This window comes from Primulina eburnea, chromosome 3 (genome assembly GCF_022965805.1).
Source record: "Primulina eburnea isolate SZY01 chromosome 3, ASM2296580v1, whole genome shotgun sequence".
NCBI classification, from domain to species: domain Eukaryota; kingdom Viridiplantae; phylum Streptophyta; class Magnoliopsida; order Lamiales; family Gesneriaceae; genus Primulina; species Primulina eburnea.
Window position 1 is genome coordinate 24,924,006 of NC_133103.1, and position 21,569 is coordinate 24,945,574.

General features: G+C 36.6%; 1 protein-coding gene across 1 annotated transcript; it reads right to left on the reverse strand.

The window, feature by feature from the left end:
• Positions 1-340: 340 nt before the first annotated feature.
• On the reverse strand, positions 341-1,224 carry LOC140828432 (ethylene-responsive transcription factor ERF008-like). Its single transcript, XM_073191399.1, has one exon. It carries the CDS (start codon positions 1,076-1,078, stop codon positions 635-637), a length of 444 nt encoding a protein of 147 aa, XP_073047500.1. The 5' UTR covers positions 1,079-1,224; the 3' UTR covers positions 341-634.
• Positions 1,225-21,569: the final 20,345 nt, after the last annotated feature.

The following is a 21,569-nucleotide window of genomic DNA, read 5'->3' on the forward strand; positions in this document are numbered from 1 at the left end:
TAGCACTACACCCTCATTTCATTTCAACGGGTAAGATCTTGTCACACATACAATTTTTTAAAAAAAGTGAGTCTTATATATACATGAGCAAATCTTGGTCATCCATCCTATCATTATGAGCAATTCCCACATTAGTAGGATGAAATAAAACGAGATAATGAGAGGAATTCCCTAATTTTAAGGGAGTTTATTTTAGTTGAAAACAGAATAATTGGTTATCGAATCTAAAACTTCATCTTATATCCGGAACTTTGAAATTCGATGTCAGGTGAATTATAATTCATCGTTCACTGGAAAAAAAAAAACTCAGTGTTTAATCACGAAACTAATTACGACAATATACACCAATAATATTAAACATAAAATCCTTTGGGTGAAGATACATTTAAGATATCCATACACCAATAATATTAAACATAAAATTAATTTATCGAGCATATCTAATAATTAACCCTAAACAACTCTCAACCACCATCGATAATCATCCCTACAAATATACACTTGCAACGACTCAACCGTTAATATAAAATATAAATTACAAAATAAAAAAAAAAAAAACAACTTCCCAAAAAAAAAAAAAAACTTATTAGTCATAAATATCAAAGCACAACCATTTAAATATAATAAATTCATTTTAACTATCCTCGGAATCGTCGGGGCTGGGGTATTCATTCAGGTCGGGCTTTTCAGACACCATGCCGGAGTCGGCGCGTGCATGGCCGGCGGCCTGGATGGCGTCGACGCTAGCTCCAACTTCGATGGCTTTCTTCCTTATGGTAGCGGCGGACAACTCCCCAGGCTCGTCGCCATCTTTAACTATGTATTCAGGGAAGTTGAGCCTCGCCGAAGGGCCGCGGAGATAGAAAACCGCCGTGTCATACGCACGCGCCGCCGCCACAGGGGAGTTGTAAGAGCCGAGCCAGATTCTTGATCTTTTGTTCGGCTCCCTAATCTCCGCCACCCATTTCCCCCACTTCCGCATCCGTATACCTCGGTAGGGCTTGTCTTTCTGCCTCTCCCTCCGCTTAGTCTCTCCGGTTGATGAAGATGGCGAAGAATTAAGACAAGGTTCTTCCATAGTTAAAATCTAAATAGAACCTGGCCTTTCGATTTCTTGGGATAATTCTCTCAAAATTTTCCACTTTTGAGAAAGAATATTAGCTCGAATGACGACATGTTTGTAATAACGTCGTAGGAGCAAGAAAGAAATCGTAGAAAAACACTTTCTATGGGGCTTCATACTTATATATTGCCAGAGATATTTTTTTTTCGTTGTTACGTAATAATTTTATTTTATAATTAATTTAGTTTATATTTAAATAAAATTATATTATAACTGTCAACAAATAATAAAGACTAAAATGTAATTTTAATATCATTAATTTTAAAAAGAACAGGGAAAAAAATCCAAAGTGATTAAAACCTTCAACCCTCTCTAACAAAATAAATATGAGTGGGTCTCATATGAGATCGTCTCACGAATCTTAATATGTGAGACGGGTCAACCCTACCCATATTCACAATAAAAAATAATACTCTTACACCCCGTTTGGTTCGAGGGATTAGGAGTGATAGACTAATTTATCCGGCCCAATCAAGTGTTTGGTTCAATTTTAAATAAACCTACCTTATCCCTCCTAGGTATGATTAGGTTATATTAGGTAGGTTAAAATAATACCTCCTCACCCCCTAGGATTATTTATCCCACTCTTAATACCTCCTATTTTTCCGATTATACCCTTCTCCTAAATTCAAACTCACTATCATTTCCCGTCGCCGGCCGCCGCCGGCTAACCACAGACGGACCTCCGACCGCGGCGAGCACCGGCCGACCGGCGACGAACTGCCGATCACCGGCCGAACACCGGCCGACAGCGGTTAGCGACGGTTTGTGTAGAAAGGTTTGTCAAAACACCGTTGCTATTAGCGACGGTTTGTTTATAAAACGTCGCAATTAGCGACGGTGTGTTTAAAAAACGTCGCTAAATGTCTAATTTTTAGTAATTAAAATAATTCAAAACAAGATCGGCGACGGTTTCTCAAAAACCGTCGCTATGAGCGACGGATTGTTATCTCAAAAACCGTCGCTATGAGCGACGATTTTTGAGAGTCGGTAAGTTTCCGGCAGCCGTTTCCGGCCGTCTCACCTGCTGACCTTTTCCGATCGACCATTTCCGCCGGCCGCCACTGTCGCCGTCGCGAAGGGGAAGGACAATTTCGTCTTTTCATCAAAAAATTCAAAATTATCCTACACTTAAAAATCTTACCAAACATAATATTATTTTACATCATATATTACAATTCTATCACAATCATTTTCTTTATCATTTACATACTAATCATTAGTTTATCCTATCCTTCCAACCAAACGCAGCCTTAGCATAAAAAGTAATATTTTTTCGTGGATGACCCAAATAAAAGATCCATATCACAAATAATACCCGTGAGATCGTCTCACACAAGTTTTTACCAATAAATATTCTATTAACTAAGTTACATGTGTATTGTATTAGATACATGACACTTTATTAATATATCTAATTATTAAAACATACGTTACATTAAGTTATTTGGCTCTATTATGAGCAAATTTAATAATAAAAATAATAGGTTATTAAGGTGGTTTAGTGGACTCTGTTGGCCACTATAAAATATTATTAAAAATACATTTAGAAATTAATTATAATAATGGGTAAAATACGTATTTATTGTGGATATATATGACAATATTATGCGCCACACAAAATTAATTTGATATAATTTGGTCTTGATATTACTTAATACTTATTGGCGTGACTTTATGCAGCCCGCCCTCGCATTATGAATGGCCCTACATTGTTAATAATTACGTTGTTTTTGTTTTTGTTTTTTTTTTATTATGATGTATTGATTTCAACATACCCAAATTCATTACTAGAGTCATTTTTGAAATCAAATAGATCTGTTCTACATACCCAAATTCAATTTTATAAAATGCTCTTTCTTAACAAATACAAGAAAATAAGTATGTAGATCATATCTTTTTGATTTCAAAAATGACTCTAGATTTTTTTTTTTTGTGGGTGACGGAAACTTCTATCTTCTGGGTAAAGGTAAACCCATCAATTTAACGCAGTGAGCCTGCAAATCACGACAAACTTATAAATCACAGTAGATAAGTCTTTTGCAAGAGACACAATTGAGAAAATGTTTGTTGGAGAATCAAACTCATGATACTGCTCTAGATATTATTTTGTTTTATATTGATGTGAGGCTATTTTCAATTTTATTTACATCTGGATGCCCAGATGAATGGTCCATATAATTTTTTTAAAAAAATTAAAAATTCCTATCCAATGGCATCACAGAAACTGCGTGTTGTACACCATTTATTACGATTGCTTGAAATTCGGCTCTACTGCCGCTACGTTTAATGGATAGATGAGTCACACAGTTCGGCCGACACATTCCATCGATGCACTCCAAATTTGCAATAAAGATAAAATTCATCTTTTCGGCGTTCAAGTTGCGCATTAAAGAACACATGGGAGACCTACAACTTGACGAAAAAATTTTAGTCGCCGAATAATAATAATAATAATAATAATAATTTTTTTTATTATTATTTATAAAAGTGGCTCAGGTTTATTCAATATGGGGGATGTCGTTTTTGACGGGGAAAGTTATCATCAAAAATAGTATTATGTGTTGTTGTATCGATTTCTCACACTTAAAATACAGTAGAATTTTTAAACTTTAGTTTTGGCGTTCGAAACTTTCCTTGAACTTTGTATATTATTCAAATATCCATAGGATGTATAGATTGTATATATATCTTCACGTAAATTACTTTGGATTCCAAACCAATCTAATATTAGTGATGATGAACTTTCTTGTATATCCTTTCGAACGGATCTCCGCTTTTTGATTGTCAAATTAAGTCAATGATCCGAGACTGTGTTCTTTGTTTGGATTGCACTAGAAATCACAAACAAACTTGTGTTGAGATTGGAACGTCTGAATTCAAAATCCGAAGATAGTACAGTGCCGACGGGGCGCGACGGTGATAGGAAGTGTTGGCTGAAATTTTTCTCGAAAATTCAAGGGTGGCGGAAAATATTTGAGGAAGGAGAGAGAGAGAAAATGTTGGTGAACAAAAGTATGTGTAAAAGAACAATCTTGTTTCATATAACCCTCAATAAAATATTTATAGAGATTGACTCCTGATCAAATTTGTAGAACACGAAAAAAATCAGATTTCGTATAAGCCATGCATAATTGCTATCATTTAAATTAAAAATGATTTTTTTTATATCTATATGAAGTGTTTAATTCATTTTAAAATTTGTTAAGTCATGATTATTTATTTTAAACGCATGAGTTTAGTTTTTATCTTTTCGAATAAATACGCGAGGTCGGACTGGAGTTTGGAGAATTGAGATAAGATTAATAATAAGAAAAATATTTCTAAATTTAATTTAAGTCAGAGAAAACAGCAGCTAAGAATCGTGAGTTGGCAGCAGGAAATAAGAAAGAAAAATACAACTCCGACTCCGCCGCGCCTTGTTCGTCGTATTGCTTTGTTTTATTCAAAATAAATTTTCCAGACATGTATATATTATTTATTTTCTCTTCAATCAAGTCCTATAGATATTATACATCATTATATGTTCAGGATTATTGAATCAAAACACAAAATTGACAGCAACTTTGCAAGAAATTCTACACAGGCCTTCTCGGCCATTTGTTCTAAGCTTCACGGTTTGTGTTGTTTTGTTGATTCCAGGTAGTTGGCTCGGTCCCAGGCACTCAAGGCTGCATCTAGGCATGATTATGAGTGTGTTAGGATATTTTTGGTTCATTGATTCAAGTCCATGCACTCAGGTGAAAGACCTGACAGCAACTTTCCCCATAGTTGCGAGTTGAAGCACGATTTTTTTTTTGGTTGGCTAAGGTGAACGTTCGAATCTTGGTTGGCCCAAGGGCTGTAACCAGGGTTAGAACCCTCCCTTAGCATGTCTAGGACGTGACCAAGACAACATTTCGAGGCTTGGTTCACGGAACCATCAAATTTTTACAACAACAAAACAAATGCCCATAGGTTTTTCATTTCTGGTTTGGGTGAGTGAGTTTCGGTTTTGGGGTGTGGTTGGCTTCTAGCCCATAGCTATGGTTCACAAAATGACTCATCATGTCAAGATCCAGCCATGGTTAGTCATATGGCAACTGGAATGATACAAGACAGCACAACACTTCAACATGCCACACTACACAGAATTTGGTGCACTCGGTTGGAGATGTGGATTGTCCTAGGTATTTGCTTGAGTTGTGGTTGGCCAAGTGCCCTTAGCCATTGTTCAAGCCACGCCTTAGGATGTAGGTAAGGGACTCTCTTCGGTGGTTCAGGCCCAATGGCCATTAGTTCCCTAAAATAACTAGCAAATGCATAGCTGCTGCCACCATGCTTTTGACAGCAGCAAGGTTACGGTTCATGGGTATTGTTCGAGTTCTTGGTTGGCTTTTAGCCTATGACCTAGGACTAGACAGTACTCCAATTGGTTATGAAGGTCATGTTTTTGGCCGTTTATGATTTGATTAAGTTTAGAGGTTGTACGAAAATTTACGGTGCAATGTGCCAAAGTGACTCTCGAAAGAGCGTTTCATGATTTTGGCCTCCATTCACTATTTTTCGTGTATTACAATTCTTAGGGTCATTATTTCATTATTTTAGGTGTATTTTAATCATGGCTAAACGATGATTCAATGTTGGTTCGGGTTGGTACGAAGCCATGGTTGGAAATTAGGTTGTTGGTCTCGTTTGTCTCGTTTTGGTTCGGATATGAAGTTTTTTTTCCAAGTTGAGATTATTTGCATGTGTCTCATATTAAATTAGGTCGTAGCAAGCCTGGGAACGATCCAACTCATCCGGTAAAAACAGAGTTATAATTATATTACGTGCATAAAATATAAAATGTTTATTTTGAGATATATGCGATATGTCTTGTGGCCACCTCACGCTTATGGGATCTCTCCACCCGGTGACTTACGACCGGTTTACGATTATTTATGGGTACAGACATCCAGTCCAAGGGCTGTGGTGATCTCTACCGCCCAGTATACTTTGGTTTAGTTTGATCAGACGTTTATGTTATGTTATGGGCCACTTGCGTTGAAACATTATCTCTACTAGAAAAATCTCGATATAGTATTTTATGACAGGACTTTATCGAGCAATCTTTTACGTACGATCTTAAGATATGCACGTATTCATAATTACGCATGACACGATTTTTACGTTACGCTTTACGATATGATATTTTACGTTGCATGCGACTTTATGATATATTTACTTTATATTCACGATATATGCATGTTGAGTATTTAGACTCACTAGACTTGATTGTTTAGGTACTGATGAGGCCGAGACTGAGGGCGGGGACCAGTGAGCTAGCTTGGGTCAGCAATAGTAGGAACCCGATGACCTCATGTTTCAGTTTATGCACTTTTTATACTTAAACTCAGTTTCAATATGTTGGATTATTATTAAGTTGTTTCAAAATACAATATTTACTTCCGCTGTTATTTTAAAATTAAAACTATTTACAGATTTATTTAATGAAGGAGACAAGTTATTTATTTATTTAAAGAAAAAAAATTTAAAAAAAGAATTCCGCGAAATATGAATACGAATTACGAGCCTTTACAAAATTATGAATCTCTCTCCCATCAGGATTCTTAATTCTACCGTTACCAGGATTTCTAATTTCATAGATTAGAATTATTATTTTATATCATGTATTTATCAACATTTGATAATATATTATATATTTATATCTCCATATAAAGAGTATATATAAACATTAATACATTTAGACATGTATATTTTTTAAAGTTTGCTAATAAATACTACTAAATTTTTTTTCGAAGCTATGATCGAAAATACTCATATACATGCACGCGTATAAAAAAAAGGCAACCACACGTTTTTTTAAAAAAATTCTTCCAACTACTGAAAGAAATTATAATTGTAGATAATTAAATCTTAAAATGCCACCAAATTTCCTAGTATATTGTTTAAAAAGCGCTCAACATTTGACAAAATCATCAACGTATAAAAAGATGCAATATAATTTAAAATATTGTTTACACCCCTGACTCATAATCATTATATGAGGAAGAATGCAAGGTCTTCGGGTTATCTGCGCACCCCTAACTCCGCTTACTCAGTTTTTAGCGCCTCCAGTCTCCACATCCTCATGATCACCTGTATCAATCACACCTAGTGAGTCCAAAGACTCAACACAAATGAACCGATATAACAAATAAGTTTTATGATCTTCAAAAGTATAAACATAAGTGTAAACATATTCATATCGAATCATGTCATATCGTATCATATACATATTAATTTTCCTTTATTGAATTCATATTATTAGTTGTGAGTTTCGTATCAGCTATAAGTCGATGGATCCATTTACGTATAATCGCAGTACCAGGTGACAGGGAAATCAACGACAGTTTTACCCGTCCAATAAGCCTTGGTCTTACATATTTGTGTTCGTGTTCGTTTTAGTCACAACCAACTCACTTCCTTCAAAAACATGTCATTATATTCATCAATTGTAAAACTTATACATATACAAACATTTTCTTGAAATAAAGCATGCAACATGTTTCTAATATTAACATAAAAATCCTTGTTCAATATAAACATATACATTTTAAATATGCATAAACAATTGTCAGGGCAATGCTAGGATAACTAACATAACTCAATTGCAAAAATGACCAGTTCCCAATGACACTTATCGAACGCCTTAAAAACATATTGGTAACCATTTTTTTAGACGTAAACTCAAACTCAAACCTTAACTTCTATAATTTGCTTAAAACTTAGATCTGAGTCCCAGTTTTAGTCCGAACTTAACCAAACTTAAACTATATTTCAAAGGCTCCTAACCAAACCCTGTATGACCCAATTAAACCGTCAAAAACATTGAGCACATTGACATATCAACAACGAACCATGCTCATCAAAATAAAAAACTCTCAAGTGCAGGACTAGCACCTAGGCGCTGGTTGAGTCGCGCTGCGGTATTGTAAGCACCTAGGCGCCATGCATCAGTGCTGCGGCGCTACAAGAGCCGAAGCTCAAGCGCTACAATGCTGAAAGGGCAGCGCTGCGGCAAATAACATGCGGGAAAAAACCCCAATTTTCCACCTCGAATCCATACCATCCTATTCTCATTCGGCCCGAACCAGGCTCCAATGAACTATCCTAGACCACAACCAAACCTTCCTGCACTACCCTATCCATGACCTTCAACCCCATGCTCTCGAAACCACGTGAACCACCAAACTATCCAAAATCGAGCCACAAATACGGAAATCGATCGGTTCTCCCTTAGACTTGCATCGATCTCAAGAGCAGCACGTATGCTCCTACATATCTAATATCAGATCACTCCAAAACCTTTAATCTTGGCGCCCCCATCAATATAAGTCTAGATACGTGAGAAACATGACAAGAAAAATGCATATTTTCGTGTAGATTTCAAGTAAAACCGATGCATAACACTATATCCCGAATATAACATGCAAATACATTTTGAAACACGTAATATGATCTGATCGATGAGAAAAGAAGGTACTAGGGCGTGTCTTAAAGAAGAAATGTATGCAAAACGATGACCAAGTGAGGAACGAAAACCAGAGGGACGAGCAAGCTTCTACTGAATTTATCTTGTAAAAGGTGCACAAAAGCTGTTGGTGTTTCAAGAGGCGAGCGCGGCTGAGTGTGTGAGTGAGAGTTAGGGTTTTGTGGTAGGGTTTGATATTAAAACTAGTGTATATTGGCCCATATTTAAAATTAATGAGGATGTGTATGAGTCTAGGCCCAAAATATAAAAACATGTCCATTAAGCCCAATAACAAACTCATAAAATATTTCATTTTGGTATGTATATAAAAACATGCCCATTAAGCCCAAGAATGATTAAAAATTGAATTAGTGTCAGGGTTCCCACATCCTTGAGTTCGTACTACCACTAGCCCGCCTGCTTACTGGTCACCGCCCCCAGTCTTCTCATCTACACCATCTGCATCGATCAAGTCTAGTGAGTCTAATGACTCGGCATGCATAAAATGTAAATAACAAGTAATACGTAATAAAAATCTATGCAATTTAAACATAGCTCGTACATAGCATAATATAAGCATAAATATGTATCATGTGACTTTCCTGCATAATTTTTTTCCAAAAAATCATATTTTCATACTCATTTATTAATCATAATCGTAAATCTTTGCATAGAATTTTGTCCAATACAAGTGGCCATAACATAAATATTTTGATCAAACTAAACCACGGTATTGGGCCGGCAGGAATCACAATAGATTTGGACTAGATTTACACTCCCTAACATAACATAATTCCTCTGAAGTGGTTGAAGAGGTTCACATACACGTTCTTCGGCTTCCAAACCTGTAACATAATTTATCCACAAAACAAATCGTATACCTTACAAAAAATTATTTTGCACGTCATACATACTTACAACATCGTGAACTTTGTTGGATCATCCTTGGACATTCTGCCCTACATACTAAAATTTATACCAAAAACAGCCCTTAAGGCACGTTCAGACACATACGACTCCTGAATTAAATAGTGAAAGGGATCGATTTTAGGTGCCCGAATGCGCAACGGAAGTTCAAAATTTTCGATTTTTACAAAAAAAATTCGAGCACCTCTTGTACTAACATGTAACATATACAAAAAACAAAAATATGACATTCATAGTGTGTTTAGAAATATACCTATCAATCTCTCAATATGGATGATGGCTCCAACTAAGGTGTAAACACATTAGCTCTTGAATGGCAAGAAGATCTACAAGCCTTCTCCTTTCTTCAAAATTAGGCCCACCACCAACTAGCTAGAACCCCTCTTATTTTGCACTAGAAAAATAAGAGGATTTTTCAAGGATAAGTAAGTGTTTTTCTTCAACAATTGAATAACAAAATGTAGAGAAAAATGAAGGAGAAAACACCCCAAATTTTCGGCCACTTGAGTTGGAATGGGAGTGTGAATGAGTTGTCTTGGTGTGTGAAAAAGTAGAGACCAACTTTTGCATGCCATGCCTTGATTAAACAAAAAAATTGTCTCTTAACTCTTCACTTCCCATGCATGCATTTTTATTTGATTTTTAACAATTAAAAATCCATGGACTTAATTTAATTATCTGAAACAAATTTGAGACTAATTAAACATTACTTGAATGTACTCAAGTCACTAGTTGAATAATTATTTTACTATTGGGCTCTACAAGACCCAATATGATTTAATTAATTCAACACTTAAATTAATTTAATTATTTGGACTCTACTAGGTCCACTAGTGTTTAATTAATTCAACACTTGAATTAATTTAATTTAGTCCATAATAATGTTTATGAAAATCACAATTTTCAAATACATTATTTTCTTTTAATTTAGGAATAATTCTATAAATTAAAAGTTACATTTCCCTCATAGAAGTCATACTTTTATTTTTCCTTACGCTTATAAACTCATTTATAAGCCGTTCAACACATTGAACTATTTTACTTCTCAACGGGAACTAAAAAGTTAGTACTTGTGTGGTCCTCAATGGTTCATTGATACAACTAGCCGTGGGTTCACATCTCCATGTGATTCGGACTAAACATGTCCTTATATGAGCATACCCCAATTGCTCCATTCTTACTTATCAACTTCTTGATAACAAGAACGTCAGAACTCAAGTCTGATAGTACCCAACCAATCATGTTAAACGCCTAGTAGCATCGCTTACACGATTCCCTAGGTATCAAATGATAGTGCCTTCAAGAACCATTCAATTATGGTTAGCGTACAATACGGTCCCTTCAACTCATATATCCCGACCGATTCGACAACCATTGGTATATCGAGAGTTGGCAATGAATCGATACTATGTGTCATGTCGTAGTTGCATCGATGGTGTAATCTATGAAACCCCTTCCATAATTACCACCATACTCTGATCAGAGATTTCATACTACATACACATAGGATATCCATACCTGAAGGTAAGCAGTGAATCCCCGACTACAATGCATCGACTCCTATATGTTTCGACAAAACACCCAACCTTGCCACCTGATGACCCCTTGAGAGTCGGTAAACAAGTCAAATTGTAATGCTAGCACATAGAGTCTCAATGTTGTCTCGGGTCATAAGGACTAATGGTGTACAACCATAAACTAGGACGTTTCCACTCGATAGGTGAGAACCACTTGGAACGTCCTTTATGGAGGGTTGTTCAGTGGACTCTACAAGGAGCACCTATCTGCATGCTTGGACATCACAATGTCCCCTACCAATGAAACATGGTACACACATCGCAGATACTAGTCTCGAACTCGAGCGGCCTATATCCTTCTTAGCGGCGGCTGAATCGACTAGGAACTGTTTAGAATATAAAGTATTCCAAATATGAGTTTCATGATATTCATCATATGAGCATCTCATATTCTTTCTACTATTTTTATATTCAACGGCTTTATCTTTGCAATTAGCATGGGTATACAGATAAAGATGTGCCAAAATAATAATTTCAAATATTATTAAAATAAAGACTGTTTATATATAGAGTTTCATTGTGACGGCCAACGCTTGGCTCGACGTGCACCTACTCTAACAATCTCCCACTTGCACTAGAGCCAATGTTTATATATAGAGTTTCATTGTGACGGCCAACGCTTGGCTCGACGTGCACCTACTCTAACAATCTCCCACTTGCACTAGAGCAAACTACCCATATGCTTCAAACCCATCGATTCGCGATGCTTCTCGAATAATGGTCCAGGTAAAGGCTTAGTTAGCGGATCAACAACATTATCTGCAGAGCCGACTTTTTCAATCGACACTACTCCTATTTCCACAATCAGTCGGAGGATGTGGTACTTTCTCAATACATGTTTGGACTTCTGATGAGACCTTGGCTCCTTTGCTTGAGTTATAGCTCCCGTGTTGTCACAAAACACCGGGACATGAGCAACTCTATTAGGAATGACGTCCAACTCTTGGAAGAAATTCCTCATCCAAACAGCCTCCTTTGCTGCATCTGATGCAGCAATATATTCGGCCTATGTCCTGGAATCCGTAGAACTGTCTTGCTTGGAACCCTTCCAAAAGACAGTAGCACCATTGAGCATGGATACAAACCTAGAGGTTGACTTCGAGTTATCGATATCGCTTTGTAAGCTATAGTCGGTATAGCCTTCCAATTTCAGTTCTCCACCCCATAGACCAAGAACAACTTATTGGTCCTTCTCAAATACTTGAGGATGTCTTTCACAGCTTTCCAATGTGGAAGACCAGGGTTCAATTGATATCTACTCACTATACTTAGTGTGAAAGCCACGTCAGGACGTGCAGATATCATCCCATACATGATGCTACCAATCGCAGATGCATAAGGAATGCTTGTCATCGCCGCTATCTCTGCATCAGTCTTGGGAGACATAGACTTGGATAGGGACACGCCATGACACATTGGTAGATGTTCTCTCTTGGGCTCATCCATCGAGAACCGCTTCACGATGGTATCAATGTATGTGGACTGGGTGAGAACAAGCAATCTTTTTGATCTATCCCTATAGATCTGTATTCCCAATACAAAAGATGTTTCACCCAAGTCCTGCATCGAGAACTTACTCGCTAACCATATCTTAGTTGATTGCAACATTCCTACATCAATTCCAATGAGTAGAATGTCATCAACATACAGCACCAGGAATGTCACAGCACTCCCACTGACCTTCTTATACACAAAGGGTTCCTCAGGATTCTTAGTAAAACCAAACTCTTTGATTGTACTATCGAATCTGAGGTTCCAACTCCTAGATGCTTGCTTTAGACCATAAATAGATCTTTGAAGTTTGCATACCATATGATCACTTCCGATAGATGTAAACCCTTCAGGTTGAGACATGTAAATCTCTTCCTTAATATCTCCATTAAGAAAGGCTGTCTTGACATCCATGTGCCATATCTCATATTCATACCATGCAGCTATGGTTAACAATATCCTTATGGACTTGAACATTTGCAACTGGAGAAAAGGGTTCCTCAAAGTGAACTCCTTGTCTTTGAGTATATCCTTTTGCTACCAATCGCGCCTTGAAGGTCAATACCTTCCCATCCGCCCAAGTTTCCTCTTGTAAATCCATTTACACCCTATGGGAACCATTCCCTCAGGTGGATCCACGAGATTCCACACTTGGTTCGAATGCATAGAATTCATCTCAGATTCCATCGCTTCAAGCCACTTGGATGAATCGACATCAGATAATGCTTCCTTGAAGGTCCTTGGATCACATCCATGGTTAGGCTCATCATGGTCCTCTTCAAGAAGCAGACCATACCTCATAGGTGGTCTCGAGAATCTCTCGGATATTCTAGGAGCTTGTATCTCCTCTCTTGGCTCTTCGGGTGTGGGTTCTATAATTGTGGGTGTCTCTCGAACCTCTTCGAGTTTTATCATCTCCCCTTTTCTATCCAATAGAAATTCCTTTTCTAAAAATGTTGCATTCCTAGAAACAAACACTTTTGTTTCTTGGGGATGATAGAAGTAGTATCCAACCGAATTCTTTGGATATCCCATAAAGTAACATAAAATGGATCGACTATCCAATTTATTTCCCACTACCTGCTTTACATAAGCAGGGCACCCCCATATTCTAAGATAAGAATATTTGGGTGTCTTACCCATCCATATCTCATATGGTGTCTTGTCAACTGCCTTTGAATTGACATTGTTCAACAACAGTGCCGCTGTCTCAAGCGAATATCCCCAAAAGGATGGCGGCAACTCCGTGAACCCATCATAGACCGAACCATGTCCATCAAAGTCCGGTTACGATGCTCCGAAACACCATTCAACTGTGGTGTAGCGAGCGGAGTCCACTGCGAGAGAATCCCATTCTCCCTAAGATACTCTTGCAACTCGGCACTCAAGTACTCACCACCTCGATCCGATCAAAGTGTCTTGATGCTTCGTCCCAACTGTTTCTCTACTTCACTTCTGAATTCTTTGAACCTTTCAAAGGCTTCAGACTTGTATTTCATCAAATACACATACTCATACCTCGAAAAGTCATCGGTAAAGGTGATGAAGTAGGCATGTCCATGCTTAGTGGTGATGCTAAGCGAATTGCACACATCGGTATGGATCAAATCCAATAACCCTTTGGCTCACTCCACATGGCCCTTAAAGGGAATTTTGGTCATCTTTCCTTTTAGAAAGGATTCACAAGTCGTGAGAGCATTAATATCAGACATATCAAACATGCCCACTCCCACTAACTTGTTCATCTTTCTTAGAGAAATATGTCCTAATCGAACATGCCATAATTGTGTCGAATTTAGTATCTTGTTTTCGTTTGTTTGTTGTTGTTATAGCTTGGACATTGTTTAGTGGAATATCTTTCAATTTTAAGTTATAGAGATCGTTTTCAAGTTCTCCAGTACCAATTAAACATTCATTCTTGTAAATGTTGCAAACATCTTTGCTAAATAAACAAGAATATCCATCTTTATCTAGCACAGAAATGGAAACAATATTTTTCACCAAATCTGGTACAAACAAAACATCTCTTAAAATTAACTTAAAATCATTGTTCAACAGCAAATAAACATCTCCTTTGGCCTTGGCAGCAACTCTTGCTCCATCGCCCATCCTCAAGAAGGTCTCACCTTCCCTAAGCCTTCTACTTCATCCCATCATCTGTAACTCATTACAGAGATGTTGGTCACAACCGGTATCCAATGCCCAAGAAGTAGAGTTAATTGAAATGTTTACTTCAATATAGAACATACCGTTTCCAGAACTCTTTTGAGCAAGATATTCCTGCAATTACGCCTCCAATGTCCAGGCTTCTTGCAGTGATGACAGACATCAGCAGTCTTGTCAGCCTTAACTGGTATGACTGCCACAGCGGGACTCGGAGATTGCCTCTTAAAGGGCACGTTCTTCTTGGGACGTTGGAAAGAACGCTTCTTTCCCTTCCCACGTGGACCAATCTTCGTACTAGATGAAGAGCCCACATAAAGAACCGACTTCTCATCTTTCATAGAATCCAGCATATAACACTTGGCTTTCAAGTCATTGTCACACCATTCCTTGTAAGTCTGCAATTCCTCAGGAGTGCAGTAGGTCGGAGCCTCAACAGGGGGTGACTCAGTATGTGTATACAATATCCTTTCCGAATTCAAGACGATTTTCATATTTCTTAGCCAATTGAGGTAATTAGGCCTGGTTAATACATGTTTGTCGAGTATTACAGATAGCGGATTGCCAATCGAAGACACTGTCAAAAGTATTGAAAAGTAAACAGATAAATGTTAATGACTATTTCAAAATATTTAGTAAGATATAAAGTATGGACTTTTACTTTATAAATGTTTACTCCCACTGTTTTGACATATTTCACTGTCCTTTAGTGAAAACGGGAAACTCCTTTCTTCAGTAGGTACGCAAGGTCCAATTAGCGAATTATGATCCCGAATAATATCAGCCAATCACAATTCCTAAAAGGTAGTTTCCAATTGAATCTCCATGCAACCCTCTACGTAAACTTTTGTCTCACGTTTGATTAGGACCCAATAATATGACGTCGTTCATCTTTACGTGTCAAGCCTTACCCATCGATGTTTAACCTTAATGGACGGTCGCCATGAGTTCCCTCAATAATATAAGCCGAAATCATGGGAGTTCCACGTAGTTCACATCAACATGTCAATGGATGTCACAGCTTTCCGGCACCCAGGGCCTCCCCCAATAATATGAGCCGAGTCCCGAGCACGGGTAGCGTTCATCATGCACCCATTGTCGATGGAAGACATGGAAATTATAAACAAATTTATAATTCCCCTTTTCGGGCTTGATATTAATTTAGGGTTTTTAATTTTGAAAGGTCTCATCATTAATTTCATTTAAAAGCTTGTCATGTTTGATCGTATGTTTGCCGGATTCATGCAACTTTGTTATTATCATAATAATAACGCACATACTCATTATTTATAATATATCATGCATATATTATAAACAGTAAACAAAACAAGGATGATCAATCGCCCAAAAACTAATGGCCTATGTTTAGTTCCAATCCTAGGTAAATGCATGAGATGCAAATGCAACTATTACATTAGCTTCCAATATTTACATGTCTTCGATCTTCATAATCATCATGGCCACCATCTTCCAATCTTGATCATCGACTATACTAATATTTACAAATAAATATCCATGGCAAATAGGGATACATCTCATGAAGGTGGGAACGAGTCATAAACCAAGCCCACTTTATAAATTGATAATTATTACAATCATATAACACAAAATATCTTAGCATACACCTAGCAAATTGGGCTTGGGCTTTTGATCATCCTTCATGCATTATATCATATATCATACACCATCAATTAATTATCACAATAATTAATTGATCCAATGTTATCTTGATCCAATCACTAACCGCCACGATTATAAACTAAATTAACAAATTATACAAACGCATTTTTCTACTTTCTAATTAATTTATTTATAACCGAATTTCTTGTGAATCACAATTTACTATAAATAATTAAAGTCCAACTTTAATTATTTATTTCATGAGAAAATATTTGCAACTTTTGTAAATTTAAACTTAAGGGCCCAAAAAATCATTTTTTACCAAAAACATTTTGGCCCATTTAAATTTCACAAATATGTAGCCATCTCATGGCCCAACAACTTCAAGGCCCATGACATTTTGATAATCCAAAACACTTTTGGAAACCCTAGTCGTCATTGCCGTCGCCGGAGCTCCGTCGCTGGATTCCGGCCAACCAATTTTTTTTATTTAAAATATAGGGGCTGTTGCAAAAATTTCATCTCATGCGGTTAGAAATCGACCTCAATATAATATCATGTATATGATACAAAAATTAGTACCATTAGCTCTTGATACCACTTGAAAGGGATCGATTTTAGGTGCCCGAATGCACAACGGAAGTTCAAAATTTTCGATTTTTACAAAAAAAATTTGAGCACCTCTTGTACTAGCATGTAACATATACAAAACACAAAATTATGACATTCATAGTGTGTTTAGAAATATATCTATCAATATCTCAAGATTGATGTTGGCTCCAACTAAGGTGTGAACACCTTAGATCTTGAATGGCAAGAAGATCTACAAGCCTCCTCCTTTATTCAAAATTAAGCCCACCACCAACTAGCTAGAACCCCTCTTATTTTGCACTAGAAAAATAAGAGGATTTTTCAAGGAGAAGTAAGTGTTTTTCTTCAACAATTGAAGAACAAAATAGAGAGAAAAATGAAGGAGAAAACACCCCAAATTTTCGGCCACTTGAGTTGGAATGTGAATGAGTTGTCTTGGTGTGTAAAAAAGTAGAGACCAACTTTTGCATGCCATGCCCTGATTAAACAAAAAGTTGTCTCCCAACTCTTCACCTCCCATGCATGCATTTTTATTTGATATTTAACAATTAAAAATCCATGGACTTAATTTAATTATCTCAAACAAATTTGAGACTAATTAAACATTACTTGAATTTACTAATGTCACTAGTTGAATAATTATTTTACTATTGGGCTCTACAAGACCCAATATGATTTAATTAATTCAACACTTGAATTAATTTAATTATTTGCACTCTACTAGGCCCAATAGTGTTTAATTAATTCAACACTTGAATTAATTTAATTTAGTCCATAATAATATTTATGAAAATCACAATTTTCAAAAACATTTTTTATTTGGCCAACTTTTAATTTAGGAACAATTCCATAAATTAAAAGTTACATTCCCTCATAGAAGTCATACTTCTATTTTTCCTTACGCTTATAAACTCATTTATAAGCCGTTCAACACATTGAACTATTTTACTTCTCAACGGGATCTAGAAAGTTAGTACTTGTGTGGCCCTCAATGGTTCATTGATACAACTAGCCGTGGGTTCACATCTCCATGTGATTCGGACTAAACATGTCCTTATATGAGCATACCCCAATTGCTCCATTCTTACTTATCAACTCCTTGATAACAAGAACATCAGAACTCAAGTACTGATAGTACCCAACCAATCATGTTAAATGCCTAGCAGCATCGCTTACATAATTCCCTAGGTATAAAATGATAGTGCCTGCAAGAACCATTCAATTATGGTTAGCGTACAGTACGGTCCCTTCAACATACTAGCCTTGGGTCCTGGACATGCTAGGACCCTACCAGACCCTAGAGAGGTCCCTCGCCAAGCCTTCAATAGCCCTGTTCGATCCTAGGCCCAGCCAAGACCTCACCCAAACCCTATGACACCGAAAATGCAAGGAACCATCCCCTTTTCTAACAGCCATGGACATCCCTTGTCACCTACGATTCCAGCCTTGTTTTCCTTTCAGTTTATTCATATTCCATTCATATCTCATCCTACGTTGGCAGCATACTCGTTGGAAATAATAATATGATCATATATACGTAAAAACGTTGAAACTTTTGAAAAAATTTCACAAAACATTTAAATCATCAAACGTAAATATTTTTCATGCAAAAAATTGAAACATGCATATTATGATTTAATGATGCATAAAAGAGTTTAGAAAACGTGCATTTGCGTTTAAAATGCTAGAATGTGATCGTCGGCGAGGAAGGAAAAACGGACGACGAAGAATCCTAGTTTTCATCTTCTCCTTATTTTCAAAAATTCTAGTGTGCTCAAGTGTGTGTTTTGGCTGGTTTAAGGTGCGAATTATGGGGTGAAAAACACTTGGTTTACTTATTTATAATTTTCAATTAACATGTTAATGGGCTTGAGTTTTAGGCTTGCAAGCTGAGGAGGAATTGTGCCTATTCAATTTAGTTAAATTGAGCTCAATAACACTTATTTAATTAAATAATAAAATTTTATATGAATTACTTTAAAAAATAATGCTTTTGATATTCTAAAAGTCTTTTGTTTGCCCAAAACCGGCTTCCTGGGCTAAATCGAGCTCGTCTCGTAAAATAATTCGAATTCTACTATTTTTTAAAAAAATTAAATCATTTTTAGTCATATTAAAAAGATTTGGAAATATAGCGAAATTTTTTTATTCTTTTCTTGGTCGTCCCCAATCTCCTTTCCCAAACCTATTATCGAATATTCACGTAAAACACTTCAATTTCATGAAAACATGCCATATAATAATTTAATCATACAATCCTACATTTAATTATTTAATAAATATCATGCAAGCATTTAAAATCAATTAAATAAAACAATTAATCAATTCAAATAATTTTGATGCATGTGGTTTACATATGTTTGGTTTTTGGACGTTACAAATCTCCCTCCTTAAAAGAATTTCTTCATCAAAATTTTTCTTCTCTTGATAAATAAACAGCTTAGGATCCCCCATCCACCTCAAACTGAACTCTCAAAACTCGAAAATTGTAATTCTATTACAAAAGTTTCCCAATGCTGACTCCTAAATCCAGCTCAAGTAGTGCATGCACCCTATTATCCTCTAAGTTCTTCATTATCCCAATCAATTCCTTTAACCTATTTTAACATTTCATGCAATAATGGAATTATAATAACGTTAAACAACGAGGATATCAGAATTAGTGTTGTGCCCGCTCTGCCTTAGCCTCTTCAGCTTGCATCACATAAACCCTTCCAGTCGTGGGTTGCTTGGAATTTTTGCAATCCCCAGCCTTGTATCCCAATTCCCCGCAATTGAAGCACCTGTAGGTGCCCCACATACACTTGCCATAATGTGGACGATTGCACTCCTTGCACAGCGGTTTCTCATTAGCCTTCAGAACGTTCCCTCTAGGTGGTTGTACTTGTGGTTTTTGTGGTTCTGGTTGCTTAGGTTTTTCCGTATAAGGGTTCTTATTATTTTGACTAGCTTGCCGAGCACGATTCCTCCTGCATCTCCCATCCAATGTCCTTTAGTGTGAAACGAACTCCACCTTTTTTTTCAACATAACTCGAAAATTACTAATTAAAACCACTTAACATTTCCATAAATTAGGATAATTTAACATTTGAAATCTCAAGTGCGTAAAAATCCCTAAATCGTCAACTAACCAAAAATCCTACATCGACCTTTTAAAAAGATTAACTAACAAAAAATAAGAATAAAAATATCTCTAATAAATTCTTTAACATAAATCTTTCAAATATTTTATCTATCAAGCTAGTGCGGAAAATAAAGGTCCCTCGGGAGTGTACTGCCGCACTTGATCCACTCAAGCGTCAGCTCCTCCTCAAGCCATCAAATCCTACATAATTCAAACCTGGGGAGTCTAATGACTCAACATGTTCTAAACATGAGTAGCAAATGATACATATACTATCACATTCATTGAAAATCATTCTTTTACTTAAAATAATCTTCGAACGTAAATAAATCAGCATAAATAAATCGTATCTCGAAAAATCATTTTTAATCGTAAAGCTTTCAATCCTTTATCCTTTTGGGTGAAGTTTGATCCTCGAAAGTGACTAGAATTTATCCTTCGGTCGACTGATCAGTCTTCAGCTCCACATAACCCATGGGGGTGGGTACTATACTCCACCATGGAAATACGATGGTCGGGGTCCCTCTGGGCCTTTTCTCGTAAACGGGGTCCTTTTAGGGCCTTGTCCCTCACGACATCCCTACAAAATTGTAAGTTCACCTTTCTTTCTTAAAACGGATCTCCCACATATCATATATCATATATCATTTGTCACAGTTAATTCACATCCCTCAAAATATTTTCCTTTTTCTTTTAAAAGTATAAAATATCATAGCTTTTCAAAAATAACATTTTAACAGTAAAAATTGCACAGCTTTACCAAAAATCATAAAATATCATATTTTCATCAAAATCATCATTTTAAATCATTTAACATGCATTATAATCCTTCGGAATGCTGCCAAGCTTTTACGAAATTCTCAATTGTAAAATGACTGTTTTGCCTCTAGACGTAAAATATTTCGATTTTGACTTTTCTTACTTTCAATGACATGGGCTTATCCCATATAATTATTTAAGCTTAAATAAAACTTTTCATAAATTTTTTCAGCTTAATTCGAGACTTTTCAATTAATTCTTTAATTAACAAATCGTGAGGCGTTTAATTCTCGAATAAACTCAAAATTTAATGTTTTCTTCCCAATTTTTTAAACATAGACTTTTAATACATAATCTAACCTTTTGAGCCATGAACCGCCCTCGTGGACCCCTGATTCCCATTTTTATTCTTTAATTTAAAATATTGACCCATTATAGAACTCACCGAGCCATCTCCTCATTCCACCAACCCATGTTCGAGCCACCTCGAGCCAGACCATAGCCAACCCACCTAGGCACCCTCTTGACGAACCCTGACCCTTAGAAGTAGCCTCTATGTCGCGCACAAGCCCAGCAACGTAGACACTTGAATCTGCGCGTGACCCTTCCACTTAATTAGGACTCCTAGTGAACTAGGACTCTCCTACTCGAGCCACCACCGAGCCCACCTGACCCTCACCAACCCTGGACCACGCCCAG